General features: G+C 41.3%; 1 protein-coding gene across 4 annotated transcripts in view; it reads left to right on the forward strand.

Moving 5' to 3' along the window:
* The window catches only part of ECPAS (Ecm29 proteasome adaptor and scaffold), a 64060-nt gene that overhangs the window by 31953 nt on the left and 13480 nt on the right, over positions 1–18627 (forward strand). For all 4 annotated transcript variants that reach the window (XM_087741495.1, XM_087741494.1, XM_087741496.1 and 1 more), the window contains 16 exons: positions 266–357; positions 2121–2255; positions 4327–4492; positions 4926–5098; positions 5582–5683; positions 7213–7336; positions 8321–8466; positions 9583–9637; positions 10406–10520; positions 11475–11540; positions 11794–11911; positions 13814–13981; positions 14863–14942; positions 15709–15814; positions 17127–17174; positions 18200–18321. In XM_087741495.1, coding sequence (XP_087597621.1) covers positions 266–357; positions 2121–2255; positions 4327–4492; positions 4926–5098; positions 5582–5683; positions 7213–7336; positions 8321–8466; positions 9583–9637; positions 10406–10520; positions 11475–11540; positions 11794–11911; positions 13814–13981; positions 14863–14942; positions 15709–15814; positions 17127–17174; positions 18200–18321 — 1816 coding nt within the window. The remainder of the gene's footprint in view (positions 1–265; positions 358–2120; positions 2256–4326; positions 4493–4925; positions 5099–5581; positions 5684–7212; positions 7337–8320; positions 8467–9582; positions 9638–10405; positions 10521–11474; positions 11541–11793; positions 11912–13813; positions 13982–14862; positions 14943–15708; positions 15815–17126; positions 17175–18199; positions 18322–18627) is intronic.

The following is an 18627-nucleotide window of genomic DNA, read 5'->3' on the forward strand; positions in this document are numbered from 1 at the left end:
TGGTAACAGCGTATCTGTGATAAGTGTAGTCTTAAAGCACTTGAATGCCTTTAGAACAAATTGCCACCAGAATGCTTCTACGAGTTTTCCTAATATTTCTGAGAAATACTGTACCCTATTATTCTGTATTGTTTGTTATCCCTAGTGGATTGCAAATGAATGCTTTGAGATGCCTGATACTTCTTAACCTCTTTTTATCACTGATTGTTAGATTGTTGTAAATACTGCAATTTTTTAATAACTTGGTTCTTTAATTACTGTTCAGGTTTGCCAGTCATGTATTGTCTTCTAGAAGTTGTTTCAGTGTATCCGGAAAAACTAGCTACCAGATTTGTGGACAAAATGGATTGGATAAAGGTATGTTGAAGAGCCTTTTTTTGGGATTATTTTTTTGGGTGGAGGGGATTTGGCATTAGCAAAATCTGGCATTTTCCCATGGTGGAATGGAGTATTGTTTCCAAGTATGCACTTAATTTGAAATCTGGTATTTCTACTTAGAGTCAACACCTCATGAGATGTTATATGTAGCAGGATGGGGAAAATTATTTTTTGATTCTTTGGTGTTACTGATTTTATTGACCTACATGTTCTGGGTAATCTATGTCATTGATCCTGTTAGTATAGTCAGTCAGTTTTTCCTCTTGATCAGAAGATCCATTAAACACCAAAAGAAAACTGAAAACAAAATTCTGCAAATTTTTTAAGGAATTGTTTAACAATGGGGATGTTCCAGTGGGAATATGCGAGTAGTTTCTCAGAAAATGACATTAATTAGATCCCTAATTGTTTTAGAGCCCTTTCTGTAGAGGTTTTTTAAATTTTTTTATTAGCCTCAAACAAAAAGACAGATAAACTGTATCCTGCTTGGGAATAAGCCAAAGAGAATTCTGCTTTCCCTAAATTCTGTTCTCAAGGAGCTTTCTGCTTTTTCATGATTTGCTTCAAGCACCCAGGATTTGCTAAGCTCTTACAAGTTGCCTTCATTTTCATTGGGGGAATTTGGCAGAAAAAAATATTTGGTCGAGTTAAAGAAAAATTAGAATGTGTTCTAATAATTTCTCCTCCTGGTATCTGTGCTGCATTGCGCTGTATACAGTTTACCACATCTCATTTAAGTGCAGGTATGAACCGCAAAGGAGAGGACTTAAGCATTCTCCTTTTCAGTATTGCTCATCATTTGCAGAAAAAAACTTCTTTTTCTTTGGCCTAGTGTCCTTTTGCAAAATTAAGCTTCTAGAGGTGGTAACGGATACTACCTAGTTCCAGAAATACTGTTGTAAATCATCCTTTGTGTTATTTTGCTTTGCCAAGTGGAAGGAACAGGTCTGGGGTTTGTTAGAAGTCAGCTATGTGATCTGATGCAAGTTTTGAGTGGAAGTTACAGAGTTATGTTTCATGAGCCTGAGAGATCTCATTTCTTGTTTGTTTGCTTGGCTGATTTTTTCCGCCTTTGTGGTGGCCCAAGCCATTCAAAGATTTTGGTATGAATTTTTCACGAGCGTGTTGCATTTTACATCAAATTAATGGCAGAAGTAAGATTATGTCTTAACAAATAACTTGAGGCTTCCCAAATTCAACTTTTTAATGATTTAGGTAATACAAGATCTCTAATACAAAGTGGATAAATTTGCATTGAGAGCTGTGATTTCCTGGACACTTTTTTTTTGGTCACCATTGGATTTAACTGGTTTAACCTCTTGAGGTTTTTTTTTCCCCTTTGCTTAATAAAAAGGAAATGGAAGCCTCAAGTAGCTCAGGAAAAATAGTATCTTTAGGGCTTTTTTTAGCTCAGTGTGGAAGCAAAATGTGGAAGCTCTTCTTTGAAGACAAAACTCAGCCAAGCATTCAGTCAGCGTGTTTCAGGCAGAACCGGTGGGTAGCCCTCTTGTGGCTAGTGGTAGTTTTCCTCCTAAACGCTGAGCGTGTAATGAATGCTTTGCTGAATTGAGTGCTTTGTTTCTTACTGAATGATAATGCTGTCGGTTTGAAGAGTGGTTTCCGAGTTAAGTACTATTTATGTAGCTGTGTGACAGTTGTGCTTGTATATTGAAGCTCTGTATGAACAGACTGGGTAAGAAGCTGCTTCCATATTTTGTGTTTCTTTCTAAAAACTCCTGCAGAGCCTGATGAACACAAACAAAGAAGAAATGCGCGAGCTCGCAGCCCTGTTTTACTCTGTAGTGCTGTCTACCCTGTCTGGAGATGAGCTTAGGGCCTCCTTGGAGCAGCTGATCAAGATGACAAAAGACAACCATGTAACTACCTTCCTTTGTCTGCTTCTTCTTGTTTTTTCTCGTGTCATGTAACTGATAGGAAATCTGAATCTCACAGCGTGTCCAGAATGTATTAGCCTTAATCTGAGTGTAAAATTAACTAGCTGACTTCCAGTTGGATGGTGAGAAGGGTTTTTGTTGTAGGTGAGTGCAACAGATCTTTAAATAAATTAATCCGTGAAGCTGTTGTTAAGGTCAGTCAGAGGGTTTCCTGGAGGGACTTTCCAAGCAAAGCCAGTACTGCCACATATTTAACGAGTTTTAGCCAGCTCGTCCCATTGGGTGGTAATGGATCACACTACCTACCTCAAACAGTTTACCGATTCCTTACTTGTGAGTGACTACAGGTACCTGCAGAACTAAGAAAATGTTTAACTCGTTAAATGTTTAACTTCCCCTCCTCTCCTGAGCCGTAGCAGCCTCCTTGTCCCGCCAGCGGCCTTTGCCAGGCAGAGGCTGGCCTCTTCCCTCCCACCCCACATGGATGGCTCAGCAGCCCTCCGCTGGCTATGCGGTGGGTTTGCTGCCTTCCCTCCTCCTTGCTCTGCATTTTGCCACTACCACCATGGAGAAGGAGTCCTGAAAACAAATTGGGCAGGTTTCTGTGCTGGCGTGTCTTGAATCCTGAAAGGGAGGGAAAGTAGTAGCATTTCTAGGTTATGTTTCCCCAAGATGTTTTTATTTCAGTCACTGAAGGACTTCATGGGCCACCATTTTACATTGCAGGTAACGGGCTCAAAAGCTGACAAGAAAAGCTGATTGCTTTATGCTGTAATTAACAAACATGATTTATTTTGAATCTGTGAAAGCTGTGCCTGTGAGCCAAAGCTGTGTCATTGCTCAGTTTTACGTAGGGTGCAGCTTCTGCGGTCACAAAGCCGGCGCAGATGGGTCCCGGTCCCCCACTGCTTCATTCTGCCCCGGTTGCCCGTGAAGCCAAGACTGACCTTTCGCAGAATCTGAAAATAAAGAGGGACGCGAACCGCGAAACACAAAAAAAGCAGGGTGTTCCCGTGCATTTTTGAGTTTGAGTCAGTTAGAGCTCTGGTTTGCTGTGAGTGTACAAAACCTGTTCAGTCAGTACAGCCGGGGGTGTGGTGGTCTGCAGTGGCTCGGTAAGGACTGCAGTGTAAATGGGTAGCTGAAGCGGAGAGGGGGGAAGGACCCATCTTCAGCTGGCATTGCTGCTGTGAGACCACGACAAGGAGCGGTCCCTGGTGGCCAAGCTAGGTTGAGGATCCCATCCTGATAGCACAGTTGCACTGATGCAACTTTTTGCAGGGTTGTGATAGAAAACAGGTACATGAACTGATCTGAGTTTAAGCTCCTGCCCCCTTCCTTTTTTTTTTTTTTTAATTAAAGTAGCATTTAAGTCTCAATAGTCTTATTTCTGCATAAAATCCTTTTGTTAGAATTCACCTGTGGGAATGAGCACTGTCACTAGATAGTCTCAGCGCCAAATCAGCATTGGACAAATTAATGTTCTTGACATTTAATTTTAATAATTAGTTTTCACAGTCTGTGGCCTACTGAACTCTGTAGAGGCATTGCCTTCAGCGTTTGTAGGCCAAGTGTGTTCTCATTCTTAGCAATGCAAATCTAGACTAATTCCCCTTTACTGCTTTTTACCAAAGAGTATATTTTGTCCCCTTAATCTGAGTATGCTTAGTTTTTAAGCATAGACAGCATAGTATTATCTTAGTTCACCTTCATAAGTCTGTACTTACAAATCAGATGAGTTGGATTTTTTAATATTTTTTTTTTTTGCCTAGCTACCAAGGGGTATACTTTAGGAATGTGAGTGCTGGTGATAAGTTCTTAATCTGTCCTCCTAAGCCACTTGTAAGTTTTGTTAATTTATCTTAAAGGACTCCATCCATCAGTGAGCGCTAGCAATATCAAACTCTGTGTTGTTGCATTATGTGTTAGAACTCTGCATTCTTCAGGGTGCCTTCTCATCTGGCTTGTCCATATGTGTTTTTAAATCAGTGCTTTGTGCAAAGTGTTACTTACTTGAAAATGAGATTTTCTGCACTGTTGGTGTTGTCTGTAGAGCCCGGAGGTCCAACATGGATCCTTGTTGGCTTTGGGATTTACAGTAGGAAGGTACTTGGCCAAAGGGAAAATCAAAACAATGGAGCTACATGACATAGAACAGCCAAACACTGCAGTCATGCCGGAACAAGAACAGCTCATAAAGTCGACGACAGAGACAATAGGTAACTTTCTGCCTAAGACTTTGCTGCATGTAACAGTTGTTTTTTTCAGCCACCCCAGGCTGAGGACTTTTCTAAGGTATTCAGCCCATGCATACTGTAATCCTGAGTTGACGTTCTGTGATAGAATTTACAGCCTGTAAAAATGTCATCTGATTAGATGCATGGATGTAACCCTTTTCAACGAGAATTAAGTGGACTCTTAGCTGATGGACCAACATAGCACAATTAGGATCGGTGCCACTGCCTAGAATCCGCTGTGTCTCCTTTCACTTTGGTTTTGTTCTAGCATGCTTCTTCCTACCAGCTGCAGAGGAGATAAAGGCTTTGCTTCTTGCATGGGTAAAATAGAAGTCCCTGCCTGCCCACTGCTAAATAATAATAATAATAATAATAATACAAAATCAAAGTCATCCTGGTTTGCTTTTTCTTGTAGGTTCTTTTCTGGACAGCACCTCTCCCTTCCTCGTGGTGGCTGCTTGTACGGCTCTTGGGGAGATTGGCAGGAACGGCCCCTTGCCAATCCCCAGCGAAGGAACAGGGTTTACAAAGCTACAACTTGTTGAAAGCTTGTTGGCCCGAATCCCTTCCAGCAAGGAAACAAATAAGGCAAGATTTTGTAGTGTTGCTATGATTCTTGCTCATTTCTGGAATGCTCAGTCCCCAGGTTTACGTATTACCTGCCAAACTCAGCCTTGGTTTTTAAAGGAATTTGGCTTATTGTTGGCTTCAGTGAGTTGGAATTAGGCTAAGGGTTTTTCCAGTGTTGCCTAGCAGTTGATTGCTTGTGCTTTCTATAGTCATAAGTAGGAGCTTAAGGGATGAAAACTATGAACGGTCATAATTTTAATTCAAGAAAAATGGGAATATCTTCTTTTACCTGGAAGTAATCCTTGAAGACAACAGGACATTTGTTTTGGTCTGTGTTTTGGAAGGGACATGCACTGGTTGATCTAATAAGTCATTTGCATGTCTAACTTCTGGTACCTTAAGTGAAACTTCAACAAGGGTGAGAAAGAGTGGGTTTAAAGTGTATCTTCTGGACTTAAAGGAACGTTATGTGATGGTGTTGTTTTTTTGTTTGTATTTAAGATGAAGGAACGAGCAATACAAACATTAGGTTACTTCCCAGTGGGAGATGAAGATTTTCCCCACCAGAAGCTACTGTTGCAGGGTTTAATGGATTCTGTGGAGGTGAGGCACTATCAATGTATTATTCTTTATCCTGCAGCGAGTATTTTTATTTGAATGCTGTTTATATCTCTAGAGCCAAGTTTACAAGGGGAGCTGTCTTTTTGTAATAGTGCCTCTGGGTTTTTTAAAACTACCTTGAAATACAGAGGAGAGGTAGGTTTGGGGCTTGTAAAATGTTTTATGCCACAGTTTAAAAACTTGCCATTCGAGGTCTCTGCCCCAGTCTCTGAGATGAATATGTTCCCCTTCAGGAGGACTATCTGTATGTGTAACATCTTGAGAGCTTACAGTAATGAAGCCATAGGTCTGTACTTCGGCCTTCAAAAGTACCCTGGAAGTAGATGGTATAAATACACCTTCTTTTTCATCTGAACTACATCAGTTGGTATAACGCACTTGAATTAGAAGCTTTGTTTATAGGAATATATGTATCTGTTCTCAGTCTAAATGCATCAGTGTAGTCCACTGTGTTCTTTCGCAGTACTTCAGAGCTGCTATACATACTGTAGTATGCCAGACAGCAAGATTAAATAGTCAAGGAGCTCTTCTAGTCTTCTTCATTTACAGCTTGTTTTACCTTTCTCCCTTGTTCATACTGACGTAGGATTCAGCATTCTAGAAGCAGCTATTGAGTATCAGACAGGATGGCTTTGCTGAGTCCTCCAATCTGATGTGATCAAACAAGCAAGAATAGTAAGAACATTGTGTACACAAACATAAAATGATGTTTCTAAGTGCTGTGTTTATCTCCTGTAACTGCTTAGGGTCATTACAGCTTCCTTTATAAAATACGCACTTGAAAAAAAACATTTTATCTTAGATAGCAGGAAGCTAAGGGCTTACTTCTCCAAATGCCTAAGCATTTTGTGCTTCCAGAGAGTAAGGAAAGCAATCTAGAAGGTACTCAGCAAGTATGGAAATCAGTTCTTATGACTCAAGGTACGTCATAGATAACGACAAAAAAGTGGCAGAGATCTGCACATTCTGAGGGCATGAGGGTTTAGCGTATAGTGGAAAGAGGACAGAGAAGCAAAGCACAGTATTGTCTGAATTCTTTTAATGTGAAAAACAAATTTGTGCATCTCTTAGACATGATCAACTTCTGGGTGAAATTACAGAATTTTTTACTATTGCATACTATAACAAAGCCACAGTAATTTTCATTAATGACTAGCAGTCTTGTTCTAACTTCGTTTTATATTCATCCTGTCTCTCCAATTCTTTCTGTTCACTAAGTTGAACTTTTGCAGAGACTAGCAAATGCTTTGTAGGAGGCATGCTTTAAAAATAAGTGGAAATTTTAGCTCTTTATCATTGATTTTGGAGAGGTTGACATTGCCTCAGTTTCCATCAGTTTCAGTGGGTCTGAGGTGCCACATAGTCTCAGAAGCCCACCAAAAGAGTGATCTTATTGCAAAGTGGTGCTGAGAATTGGGGTTGGGAGAGACTCTGGTTTTGCGGAGAAAGTGTCAAAAGTTTTGGTGTGTGTTTAATTAGTCCTGTCAGTGAGACTCTGTTGTGTTTTTCAGGCCAAACAAATAGAACTACAGTTCACCGTTGGTGAAGCTATTACCAGTGCTGCTGTAGGAACCAGCTCGGTGGCTGCACGTGATGCGTGGACAGTCACAGAGGAGGAATATATCCCTCCTTCAGGTAGGCCTTCCTAATACAGGGGCTGGGTTGAGAAACGTAAAATCCCACAGTTCTGGGCTAACACTGGGCTCCATAACTTTATTTCTGTGGTGTTTGATTTATAACAGTAGAAGTAAGAGACATTTTGTGTTTGTTAATGCACCGCTCAGTGTTCTGCAATGCTGGATTATATACAGGTCGTTTCACCTCTTCAAGTCCATCTGCTCAGAGGGTAGAAGACTTTATTTCATGCGCTGTTTAAATAAATTCTTGATGAAATCTAATTCGCTGCCACTTGACACTGCATTTATTTTTTTCATTTTGGTTTGCCATGTTGTGTTAGTTTCAGGCTTAACATACAGAAACCTTTTAAAATAGCATTTTGAAGCCTGCACTGCAAAATAGGGTTAGAAAATTAAATTGCAAGTCTTTTTCCAACAACTTGGACTGATATGATTAAGTGACATTTACATGCAGTAAATGCAGAAATTTTATTTATGGACTAAGATTCTGTGCCCATTGAAATATAAGCATGACAAAATGCTACCTTTAAAACAGGCACCTGTAAATACCAGCCTCAGACCTGCAAACTTGTTTTAATGTTGGGAGAGTCGTCTTAGATCTCAAGCATACACAAAGATGACCATGTGCAGAACGGGGTAGAAACTGAACCCTGCCGTTGCTCCAAAAATTTTGAGTACTAACAAAAAAAAAAGTAGTGCGCTGAATCTTGTGCAGTACGCATAGTACCTTCTTGGCCACAGGCTCTGAAACACTTTCATGAAGGGTTAGGAGGACTCTATTCAGTGTTTCTGTTAGGAGAAATACTTTCCCAGTGACTCAAGTGAAGGCTTTTCCTGAATATGCAGAGATTAAGGTGTCACCTGAGTACTCATGGGCTGATTAGGTTTTTCATTGCTGCTGCACATTATCTTGAAACTAAAAATGGGTGTGGCCGATTCTCAAAGCTCCCCCCTCCCCTCCACCTTTCTTTCTTTCATCTAGATTTGAAAGCGAATGACGTGGTTCCCTGGGTCCTAGACCTCATTTTGAACAAGCACATTATCAGCCCCAACCCACACGTTAGGCAGGCAGCTTGCATCTGGCTTCTATCAATGGTGAAGAAGTTGAGCACACATAAAGCAATTAAGGTAAGAAATATGCCCTTTCTAACACTGGCTCCTTGTCCCTGTTTTTGCTTCTCACCTCCTTTCTGTCCCTTCCTTCCCCTTCACTTCCATTGCCTCTTCCCCCCCAGTGCTGCTGCAGTCCTTATTGAGGTCTTTTTGAGCCATGGCTTATCTTTTGTTACTAGGGGAACATACTAACTGGCAGATGAACGAGGCTGTTCAGCACCTTTATAAACATCTGACTTGCACTCAAGTCAGAGTGAGCTTAGTGTAATTAGCTGTTGTAAGATGAAGTAGCAGTACCTCTTCCCTTGGGAAGAAGAGGTTGGTGTCTGTATAGTTTTTAGGATTTAATTTTGGAAAATATTAAAAGGAGGTCTGGGAGGGGAAGAAGGGGGAGAACTAGATGGAATTCCTGGACTCATTTGTTTTCCAGAGTTTATCACAACTTGGAGCAGTTATGATGTGCTCCATATACTGTGTATTTTTGGTGCACTTTGAAGAAAATCTTATGTTTAGGGTCCTTGTCTGTAATGAGAGAATGTGAAAGGTCCTATATGAGGACTTAATAAAGCATTCCCAACCAAAATGTCCTCTCTCTGCACAGAGGTACTACAGGCTGTGATGGGACCATGTAACCATTTTGTGCTCTCCTGGTAATGATGAAGAGCTGTGGGACAATAGGTGCCTCGCAAATATAAGCTGTTACATGTAAAATCTTGCTGCATATTACACTCGTCTAAGCAGTGGATCTTGTGGGAGGTGCCAAAATCCACTAGTTTGGGAATGAAGAAAAGACGTCGTTGCACAGATGATAGCCCCATGTGGCTGCAAGCCAGATTTATGACGCATTGCTGCCATGTATTAGACAAGGAAAATAAAATAAAATATGTGGTTTAGTAATGGCATGGTAGCTGTTAAAAAGTGCTGGACAAATAACTGCTATCTTCTGTGAATGTCAGTCAGGCTGCTGCTTACCTGTCTGGAAAGGAGGGCAGTTCTTGTTGTAGGTGTAGCTCAAACAGGCAGCTCTATTGATACAGTGGCCTCTGTTTATCTGTTAGGAACTTGCCTTGAGACCAGACAAAGGATCCAAAACCTGAGATAAAAATAATGTCCTTTTTTCTCATCTTACAGTCTCATCTCAAGGATATTCAAAGTGCGTTTGTTTCCATTCTGTCAGATAGTGATGGTAAGTACTATGACATCTTAAGAGTTTTGTCTTTTGGTGGACTTTTAACAGAATGGAGGGAATCTTTGAACAGGCGGAAAGTTACCTACACCTGTCAGTCAGCATTAAAAGGTGACTGTAGAAACATGGCGTTTCTGACATAATGATTTCTTTTCTAGGCATCGCATGTAGAGATAAGAAGCACAGTTTTTTTGTGTGCTTTGCTAACCAAGCACAAATCTTTTTCTGCATTTGCCCCTTCAGACTGTAATAACAGAAACTGTTCAGTAGTGCTACGTCTGCTCTGCTTTGGGCAGGATATCCCAGAGTTCTGTGTGGACAGGAACTTTAAGCCCTCTTTAAGCTAGCAGATTTTGGCTTACAGGTCTACCCATGGCAGCTAGTGGAAAGGGTGGCATCCAGCAGCCTATCCAAAGCTCACTGAAGTTGAAGAGAGCATTACCGTTAGCTTTGCTGGACTTCAGGGGGCAGTGGTGTGCCAGAATACTTTATAGCTCTTGGGACTCGCTCCGCTATTTCAAAACCTGAAGTGACAATATTAACATAAAGATGTCACCTAATTTGATGGGGGGTATGCCTTCAGAACAAATTGCTGCTTCAGAATGCAAAGCTTGTGTCTTGCCAGACTAGATCTGCTCTAAAATGGAGAGCTGTGAACTACAGCACAGAGCTGTTTGCTAGATCATGATTTTCATTGAATCTTTTGAAATTTGTGTATTACTTAATTACATGCTTATCTTTAATTTTACTTTGTAAAATCTCTTGCAGAGCTTAGTCAAGATGTTGCTTCAAAAGGTCTTGGCCTGATATATGAACTAGGAAGTGAACAGGATCAGCAAGAGCTAGTCACCACACTTGTTGATACCCTTATGACTGGGAAAAGGTACAGTGAGCTCAGAACACAGTGAGAGAGTGCTCTGAGCTATGTGTCTGGTGGGAACAAAAATGTGCCTCCCTTGTGTGTGGAAAGAGATGTTTTGTGGCCAAGGGCAAGCCAATATTCATATATCGACGGGTCAAACTGGGACATTTCTTAATTCGGCTTAAGGGTTTGTTGTGACTGAAGTTGTTCCAATTTTGTTTCATTCAACAAAGCTTCAAGATAATTATCCAGTCCTGATTCAAGCAGTTCAAATCAGTTGGGGTTTGGTTAGATTTCCTACTTGCTGCATTGTGTAATTGCAAAGGACAATGACCTCTTCCAGCAACTCTGAACAATGTGAATGTTGCAGAAGTGGGGATTTTCTTGTGCCTGAAATGTACCTTTTGCTGAGAAAGTGTTGTTAATGGTTACTTGTCAGCTGCAGTGCAAAAAATGCTAGTCCTACAGGAGTCCTGGCTAATAATCATCTTGTTCAGTGCGAGAAATGCTCTTTAACAGCCTGCTCCTATCTAACCTGGTGTGGGTGTGGCCACTGTGAATGACAAAACCCGAGGCTGGGGATGTGGGGATCCAGTGGTGGTAAACAGGAAGAGATTAGATAAGTGGAAATTGGATTTTTTCATTTTGAAGTAGAGATTTGCTGTCCCTTATATGGCTTGTATTTAGGCAGAAATAAAAAGCCATCATTCAGTGTTTAGGCTTTTTACCTTCTGACTGCACAGCAAAACCCTCACTTCCTGTGGTGTCTGCTTAACGTTACACACGATACAGGTTAATGAGATTCCTTGCAGTGTGTGTGGCTTTGCACACCCATATGTTTTTTTGTGGGATTGGAACTGAAAAAATGGGAAGTTACTGAGTTAGTAAAGCAAAACAAATTAACGTGTTCTGTAGCGTGCAGGCCATTCAAGGGTAGAGTTTGGTAACACTAACACTGGACCTCTTTTCTATCAGAGCCAAACATGAGATGACTGGAGAGACTGTGGTGTTTCAGGGTGGCCTGAGCAAAACCCCAGATGGGTAAGTTTTACTGACAGTCTCAATGACAGACACACAATCAGTGCTGAAACAGTATTCCCTTGCTTATAAATCTGCTTCCTGAACTTTTTGTTCCTTCTTGTTCTCTGAGTTACCATAACTATTTTCTTGTAGTACAGACAGGGTATTCACTTCTGTCTGTCTGCTTTAGGCTGTAGTTTGACTATAGCTTTAGCTATTATGGCATCTGTGTAGCTAAAAATAATGACACTGATTTCCCTTCTGCTTTCCAAAGTCAAGGTCTTTCTACCTACAAGGAGCTTTGTTCACTGGCTAGTGATCTCAATCAACCAGACCTGGTGTACAAATTCATGAATCTGGCCAACCATCATGCCATGTGGAATTCTCGGAAGGTAATTTACTGCTTTCATACCACTTCCATTCCCACTGTGAACTCTGGAAACAATAACTGCAGTTCTCTAGCTCTGGTTGTATGGTCTATGGATAACTGCATGTGGAGGCCATTTGTTGGCACTTTGGTGTCAGGTCCAATGCAAATTTACCGACCTGAGAAACAAATGTAGGATTACTTGAAATTCTTACAAGAAGACATTGGGATCACGGGGTTCATATCATCCTACATTCCCCTCTGAATCAACCGTGATCCTTTCCTTTTACTTTTGAGTGTGCTTAGAGGCCAGGTCGTGACGTGTTCAAACAGTGAAGTAATATTTTGAAGACTGGATGAATTTTCAGATGCCAGAGAAAGTGACCTTTGTTATGTAAAAAGGCAGAGCAAAAAGTATTCAGCAACAAGTTGCTGAAAAGCCAGTTGACAATACGCCAGTTTAATCACTGTTGTCAAAAGTATCCTTTTTTAACTTAAGTCTTGGTATTTTAAAGCTACTGGAACCTTTAGCAAAGCCAAAATACTACTGGATCCACTTCCTGCAAAAGAAGTAGCACCATAAATTTTAAGATTTAAGTATACATTTCAGAGTTGTAACTCGGAGACTTTTACACTGGCTTTACAAAAGCATGGAAGAACTTGTTTTGTCCCTGGGAGCGGGCAGAGCACCTTCCGTGCGCTTTCATGTAGAAGACCCAGGTAGCTCCATCTTCTGTATTGCCCCTTTCGTGCTCTTTCATGCTTGCTACCTGAGGTTTTGAGTCTCTGGCAACACCACTTAGTGCGAAAAACAAGCCCAGCATTAACTTTCATCCAGAGTTTGACATGTCTCTCAAGACTTCTCTCTCTTTGCACTGGGACTTCAGAAGCACAGGAACATAGTTAGGTTCCTGACCACTGTGGAATTTCACCAGTCAGGATGAGTCAAGAAAATCCACTCAGCAGCTGTAGGTTGAGCTTTGGCATTTGAGGAAATTGCAGAATCATTGAAGTTGAAGGGGACATCTGGAAGTCTGTGCTCCAAACCTCTGCACAAGAGCTAGGCAGAGCAGGCTGCTCAGGGCCTTGCAGATAATGCTTCCCTTTTCCTTATACTTTCTGCAACCTCTTGCTTCTCACAGCAGTGATCCTAACTGAGAGTTTATTACTCTTCCTTTTCTAGACTAACCCCAACAACACATCCTGTCCTGTGAAATCCCTAGCATGGGGTTTTGAGTGGCAGCTTTTGACACTGCAACTCAGGAAACCTGAAGTCATTAGAGGCAATTACTGCACTGCCTATATGGAGCAATTTTGTTTTGGGCTATCCTGCCAAATCCTGCGAGCAGCAGTTCACTGTGTTAGCATTGACAGTGGAATTGACAGTGTTGGACAAAGAAAAGAGTATGCAAGAATACTTAAGTTTAAAGTAAATATGGACAGATGCAAAATGATAATCCCCAGAAATTTCAGGTTGTAGAGCTAAGGTAGAGTTGCTTTATTTTTAGTTTTTCAGTTCCTAAGTTGTTCTAGTTTTTCTAAATGCAGCAGAGTTGTAAGGAAGCAGTGACTCACCCTCACCAGTTTTTCCAAGAAAGAATCTCTTTTGGAAGAACATACTCAAATCTTGAGAGTTTTAATTCTCCACCACCACTTGTGCAAATGGGGTCAATCAGTATCTGGAAATGAAGGCTGCAGAGAAGGAAGCTTTGAAGTAGTACGTTGTCCACTGAGTGTGATTGTATGCTTGAGATCACTGTGGTACTGTAGCACTGATGGGGAACTAATTCTGGTACCATTCTAGTCCTTTTGATTTGGTCTAAATCTAAACTGTGTCAGTCAGCTTTGCCACTGACTGTGGTGTGCCCGGGAGTGATAACTGAGTGAGCAGATTGTTTCAACAAATACTCTTTTGTCATCATTTCAGGGAGCAGCTTTTGGTTTCAACGTGATAGCTGCCAAGGCTGGAGAGCAGCTGGCTCCATTTTTGCCCCAGCTTCTTCCCCGGCTCTACCGTTACCAGTTTGACCCCAACCTGGGCATTCGACAGGCAATGACCAGCATTTGGAATGCCTTGGTCACCGACAAGTCGATGGTGAGTGAGCAGAGTGCAGAGTGGTGGGTTTGCTGCTAGCCAGCAGCGTCTCAGAGATCCTCGTGGGGCAGTGGCATCTTGTGAAAGGAGGGACTGTGCAGAAGGGGGTGAGGTATTGTCCTACAGAGAAAGAGGTGCTTGAATCCATGGACAAGCTGGAGAATGCGCAGAGGTTTTGCACTGGCTCTTACATGTGAAACGATATTGCAGACCTTGTTTGCGCAGCCAGTGATAAAGTTTGTAACTTTACTTAAAGGGGTCTTTCCACATGTCGATATTGCTTTGATATTGCTTATGAGAAGCTCTTCAGGAATCCATATAGCCTAAGATGCCCTTCCTAGAGCAAGAGCATCTAAATATGGTTCCTCAGTTTTTAAGTGAGAGGAAGCCCATGGGAAGAGGCTGTTCCATCAGTTTGAGGATAACTCCTCACAGACAAGTTTCAGGAATAAGTGATTTTCATGAGATGCTCTTGCTCTGGCTCTGAATGGCCTGGAATTGGGTTTGCAAACCTTTTCTCCTAGCAAAGCTGATCTTAATGTGAAGTCATTTGCTCTGATCCCTCATCAAAGCGCAGCTGCATCTCCTGTAAGTATGTGTTTGGTGCTGCATCTAAACAGTTCAGTTGATAAAGGACTGAGGGACTTTCCTCTTTTCTTGTTGTGTCTGTCACAGTGTTAAGCCCTGAAGCAGTGCAGAGAAAAGCATGTCTAAAGCAAAGTCAGAGTAAGTTTGTGCGGTGTCAGCCCTGGCAAGGATTAGTTCGTCTGCTATGGCTGAAAGCAGGTTCTATTGTCCAAAAGGACCTTTTTTTTTCAGAGTACAGGACAAGGATGCATGGTCCATGCTTGTTTCATGATTTTTCCTTTTTTTGATAATAGGTTGATAAGTACATGAAGGAAATTCTTGAAGATTTGATCAGTAACCTAACCAGCAGTCTGTGGAGGATCAGAGAATCCAGGTATTGCTAGGAAAAGTAACAGATTTTTCTTTGAACTCTCTGCTTTTCTCTTCTTCACCATAAACTTGTTAACCTGAAGAACCTGAGGAGGGGAAAGAGGACACGTCCTTTCATCAGGATGGAGCGCCGTCTTGTAGCCTGCACTTGAAGTGTGATATAATCTTGAATCTATTTGCTTCATTTTTTATTGCACGTGCCTGGAGCATGATACTGAACAATGTTCTCTGAAGGAGGAGTTCTCTGATCACAAAATTCTTGCCTATCCTTGGACCTGAAATATTACTTAATGTTAGAAAATCTTGGCAGTCTGGCTATACATGTACTTGGCAGCAGGATGCCAGTCGGTATAGCATTTTTAATAAACTGCTTTTTGTTTATAGTGGTTTGTAATTATGCTGTATTGAAAACTTCCATTTTAATTTCAGTTCCATACTTTAGACCATTTTGGTTTGTTCTTATCCTATACTTACAGAAAAGAAATCTGAAACAATTTTGTAACTGGAGTGTTTGCAATAGCAGTTTTCACCACAGCAGCCTTTCTCACTTGCTGTCACCTGTTTCAGATGTCACCTGACTGGCTGAACGTTTTTTTTCTGCTAGAGGAGGCGTTCTTATGACAGAGTAGATTTAGGGTTTGGGAAATACAAGGAATGTGAAACAGTTCTCAGTTTTTTTAACCATTTAATTATATTTATAAACATATCTGTATATACACCTGTATCAAATAAGTACACCAGGTGAAGGAAATAAAATTTCTTGTTTGCAGCTGTCTGGCACTGAATGACTTACTAAGAGGAAGACCGTTGGATGACATTATAGACAAGCTTCCAGAAATTTGGGAAATCCTATTCAGAGTGCAAGATGACATTAAGGTAATGGCACTGATAATTGAAGAGGAATCTTCAACAGAAAATACAGTGATCAAGCTCTGAGATGTTTAAAGAGAGATTTTCTGAGAAGTCAAGTTGAAGCCAATGGTAGTTTGGGGTATTAACCAGACTAGAAATTCAGGCCCTTTGCACTTAAAATTTCCATGCTGCCTTGGAAATTCTTTGTGTGTGTTTCTCATGTTTTTAAGCATTGGTTTTCATTCCTACTGTGCTTATCCTTGATGGTGCAGCATTTTTCCTGGATATAAAAGGATTCCTACGTATTTGCTTGACTCTCGACTATAGAAACATTTATTTTGGGCTGCTTGTGTGCTTAAATGACTTGCATATATGAAGTCAGAGTCCTCAGGTCCTTCCAGGTTTGAGCTGTGTTCTCTCTGGATCCACACTTCTCTGCTCAAGCTTAAGCAAGGCTGAGCTGTTTTCCAAAGTGTACTGTGTACCAGGAAGTTGCTTCCATACTAGTAGATTTAGTGTGTTCGGAAATGTTCCTGGACACTGAAAACAACCAAGCATTTTTTCCTTAGTGCTAATGAGCTATATTAGCCTCCAAAATAGAGCAACTGCCTGCAAACTGCCTAGTGGAAAGGGTCTAATTCCTGAATTTCACCTGAAAATGGTTTGGGAAGGTCTACTTGTGGCAGGCCAAGATTTTTTCCAAGAACGTCCTAAGGCATTACTAGTCCAGGTGATTGTCTTTCAGTACCCAGGAATATTGCTAGATACTGCTTAATTCATCAATACACGTAAAGTTAAAGAATTTAGTTGGTGGTGGTGTCATGTGCCACCAGAGCTGCACTAATTTTACTGTTTGCTTTTAGTGCATCTTTCTCTAATCCTAGACATTCAGTTGAGTAAAGCATCACTAAGCAGCAAGCATTATACTGAGGAGGGGGTAAAGCATACCCAAAGCATTATATACTTCATGCAGTAGAAGGTTCGGTTGGTTTTTTTAGGGTTTGGTTTTGCATTCTATTGTTTGTTTGGCATTTTTGTGGGTTTTTTTTTTGGGGGGGGGTGTTTGTTTTGAAAAGGACAACCAATAAAATAGTATCACAGAGACAAATGTGAACAGAAGCACAGAGAACCTGGTGGTGTCAGGCAGGATTGTTAATGTATTTGTCATTGAGTAGACCAGATACTCAGATGGACCAAAGCCAAAATTTCTTTGAAAGATATTATATTAAGTATTAGCCGTGAATATAGCCTTGTCAGTACTAGTGTTATACGTAATATGATTCATTCTACAGAAGATTTAAAAATAGTAACAATGGATTGTTGACTTCTTTTTTAGGAGACTGTGCGAAAGGCAGCAGAACTAGCCCTAAAAACTTTAAGCAAGGTAAAACTCTAATTTCATCATTTGCACATGGAGACGTGTATGGTTTTGATGTCAGGTAATCATTCACTATCATATCTGCAGGAGTGATCTGTTTACCATAGGCTGTTGTCTTGAAAAGATCTCTAGTATAAGGTGCAGTTGTGATAAACAGAACAGCCCCCTAGGAAGCAATCATAATAAGCTTGACCACGTACTATTCTGTACTTCTGTTGATGCTGGTGAAATTCTGCTGCTTGAGGATAATGCAATGTTAAGTTCTATACAACCAAAGGAGGGATATAATGAACTGTTTTTTTTCCTCTGATGTCCTTTTTTCCCCCACTTGGGCGTGGGATTTAAGGAAACTTCCTGTAACTTCAACAGTTGACCAAGCCTAACTGATCTAGTTGACCAAGCCCAGTGGAACTTCACTGGTGTGAAACAAAGTAATCCAGTCCAGACTTCACGCTTTGGTGCTGTTACTGACACAAGATTTTTTGGGTGTAGTACACATATCACTTAATATTTTGTTTGGTATTCATCTAAAAAAGTCACATCAGTGGAAATGGAAATGGATCTTAAGAGCTGTGTTTGAAGTCACAACCTTCACAATGCACACAGCGTGACATTTCAATAGCACCAGCGGTGACTGGGTCCCAAAATGTTGTTGCAGTTGCAGAGTCTGTTCTGATCTGGGACTTGCCGCTCTCCTCGTGGAATGGTTGAATCCATGTGGCTGACATAGGCTGTCCCTCAACTGAGAGGCCATTTGGTCCTTCTCTTCATCCAGATGCAGATCAAGGCCTGCTAGGCTCTGAATTTGCCTTTTCTGGAAGCTGCCCGTAGCTGAAACTCCTTTTAGGATGTGGCTTAGGGCTTAAGTACCTCCTGGAGAGGAGAATGAAGGTGTAACATCGCCTGGGTTTGGCTGTGAGCAGTTGCTCTAGTTGCTGTTGGCTTCTTCTGTCTGACGGAGAAGGTGCTTTAATGTAATCTGAGCAGGAGGTTTGTACATGCTTGCAACACTGACCCTCACCTGTCCCCAGGTCTGTGTGAAAATGTGTGATCCCTCTAAAGGAGCAGCTGGTCAGAAGACGATAGCTGTATTGCTCCCTTGCCTCCTAGACAAAGGAATAGTAAGCTCAGTTGCTGAAGTCCGATCTCTCAGGTTAGTTTTGCATCATGTAAGTTCCCTGGCGGTTGGGTTATGATTTGTCCCAAAGAGGCCCAGCTTGTTCACCTGAATTGCAGAATGTTCTTTGTGTTTGAATTGACAAGTTTCTCCCCAAAACAGACTTCCTACCGAGTCCTTTTCTCACTGAGTTCAAACAGCAGCCCCGGGAACTCTACCTGTCTTTTGGGAGTATGTGGCCTCTCTGCAAATGCCCAGATTCAGTTCCCATCAGGAAGTTCTTTTCTCCCTGTACAACTGGCAAACTGATCTGCAAGCAGTTTGCTGGGCTTGAGGCTGTCC

The sequence above is a fragment of the Nipponia nippon genome, unplaced genomic scaffold, assembly GCF_047370975.1.
Source record: "Nipponia nippon isolate SJK-2023a ecotype South Korea unplaced genomic scaffold, ASM4737097v1 scaffold_8, whole genome shotgun sequence".
NCBI lineage: Eukaryota > Metazoa > Chordata > Aves > Pelecaniformes > Threskiornithidae > Nipponia > Nipponia nippon.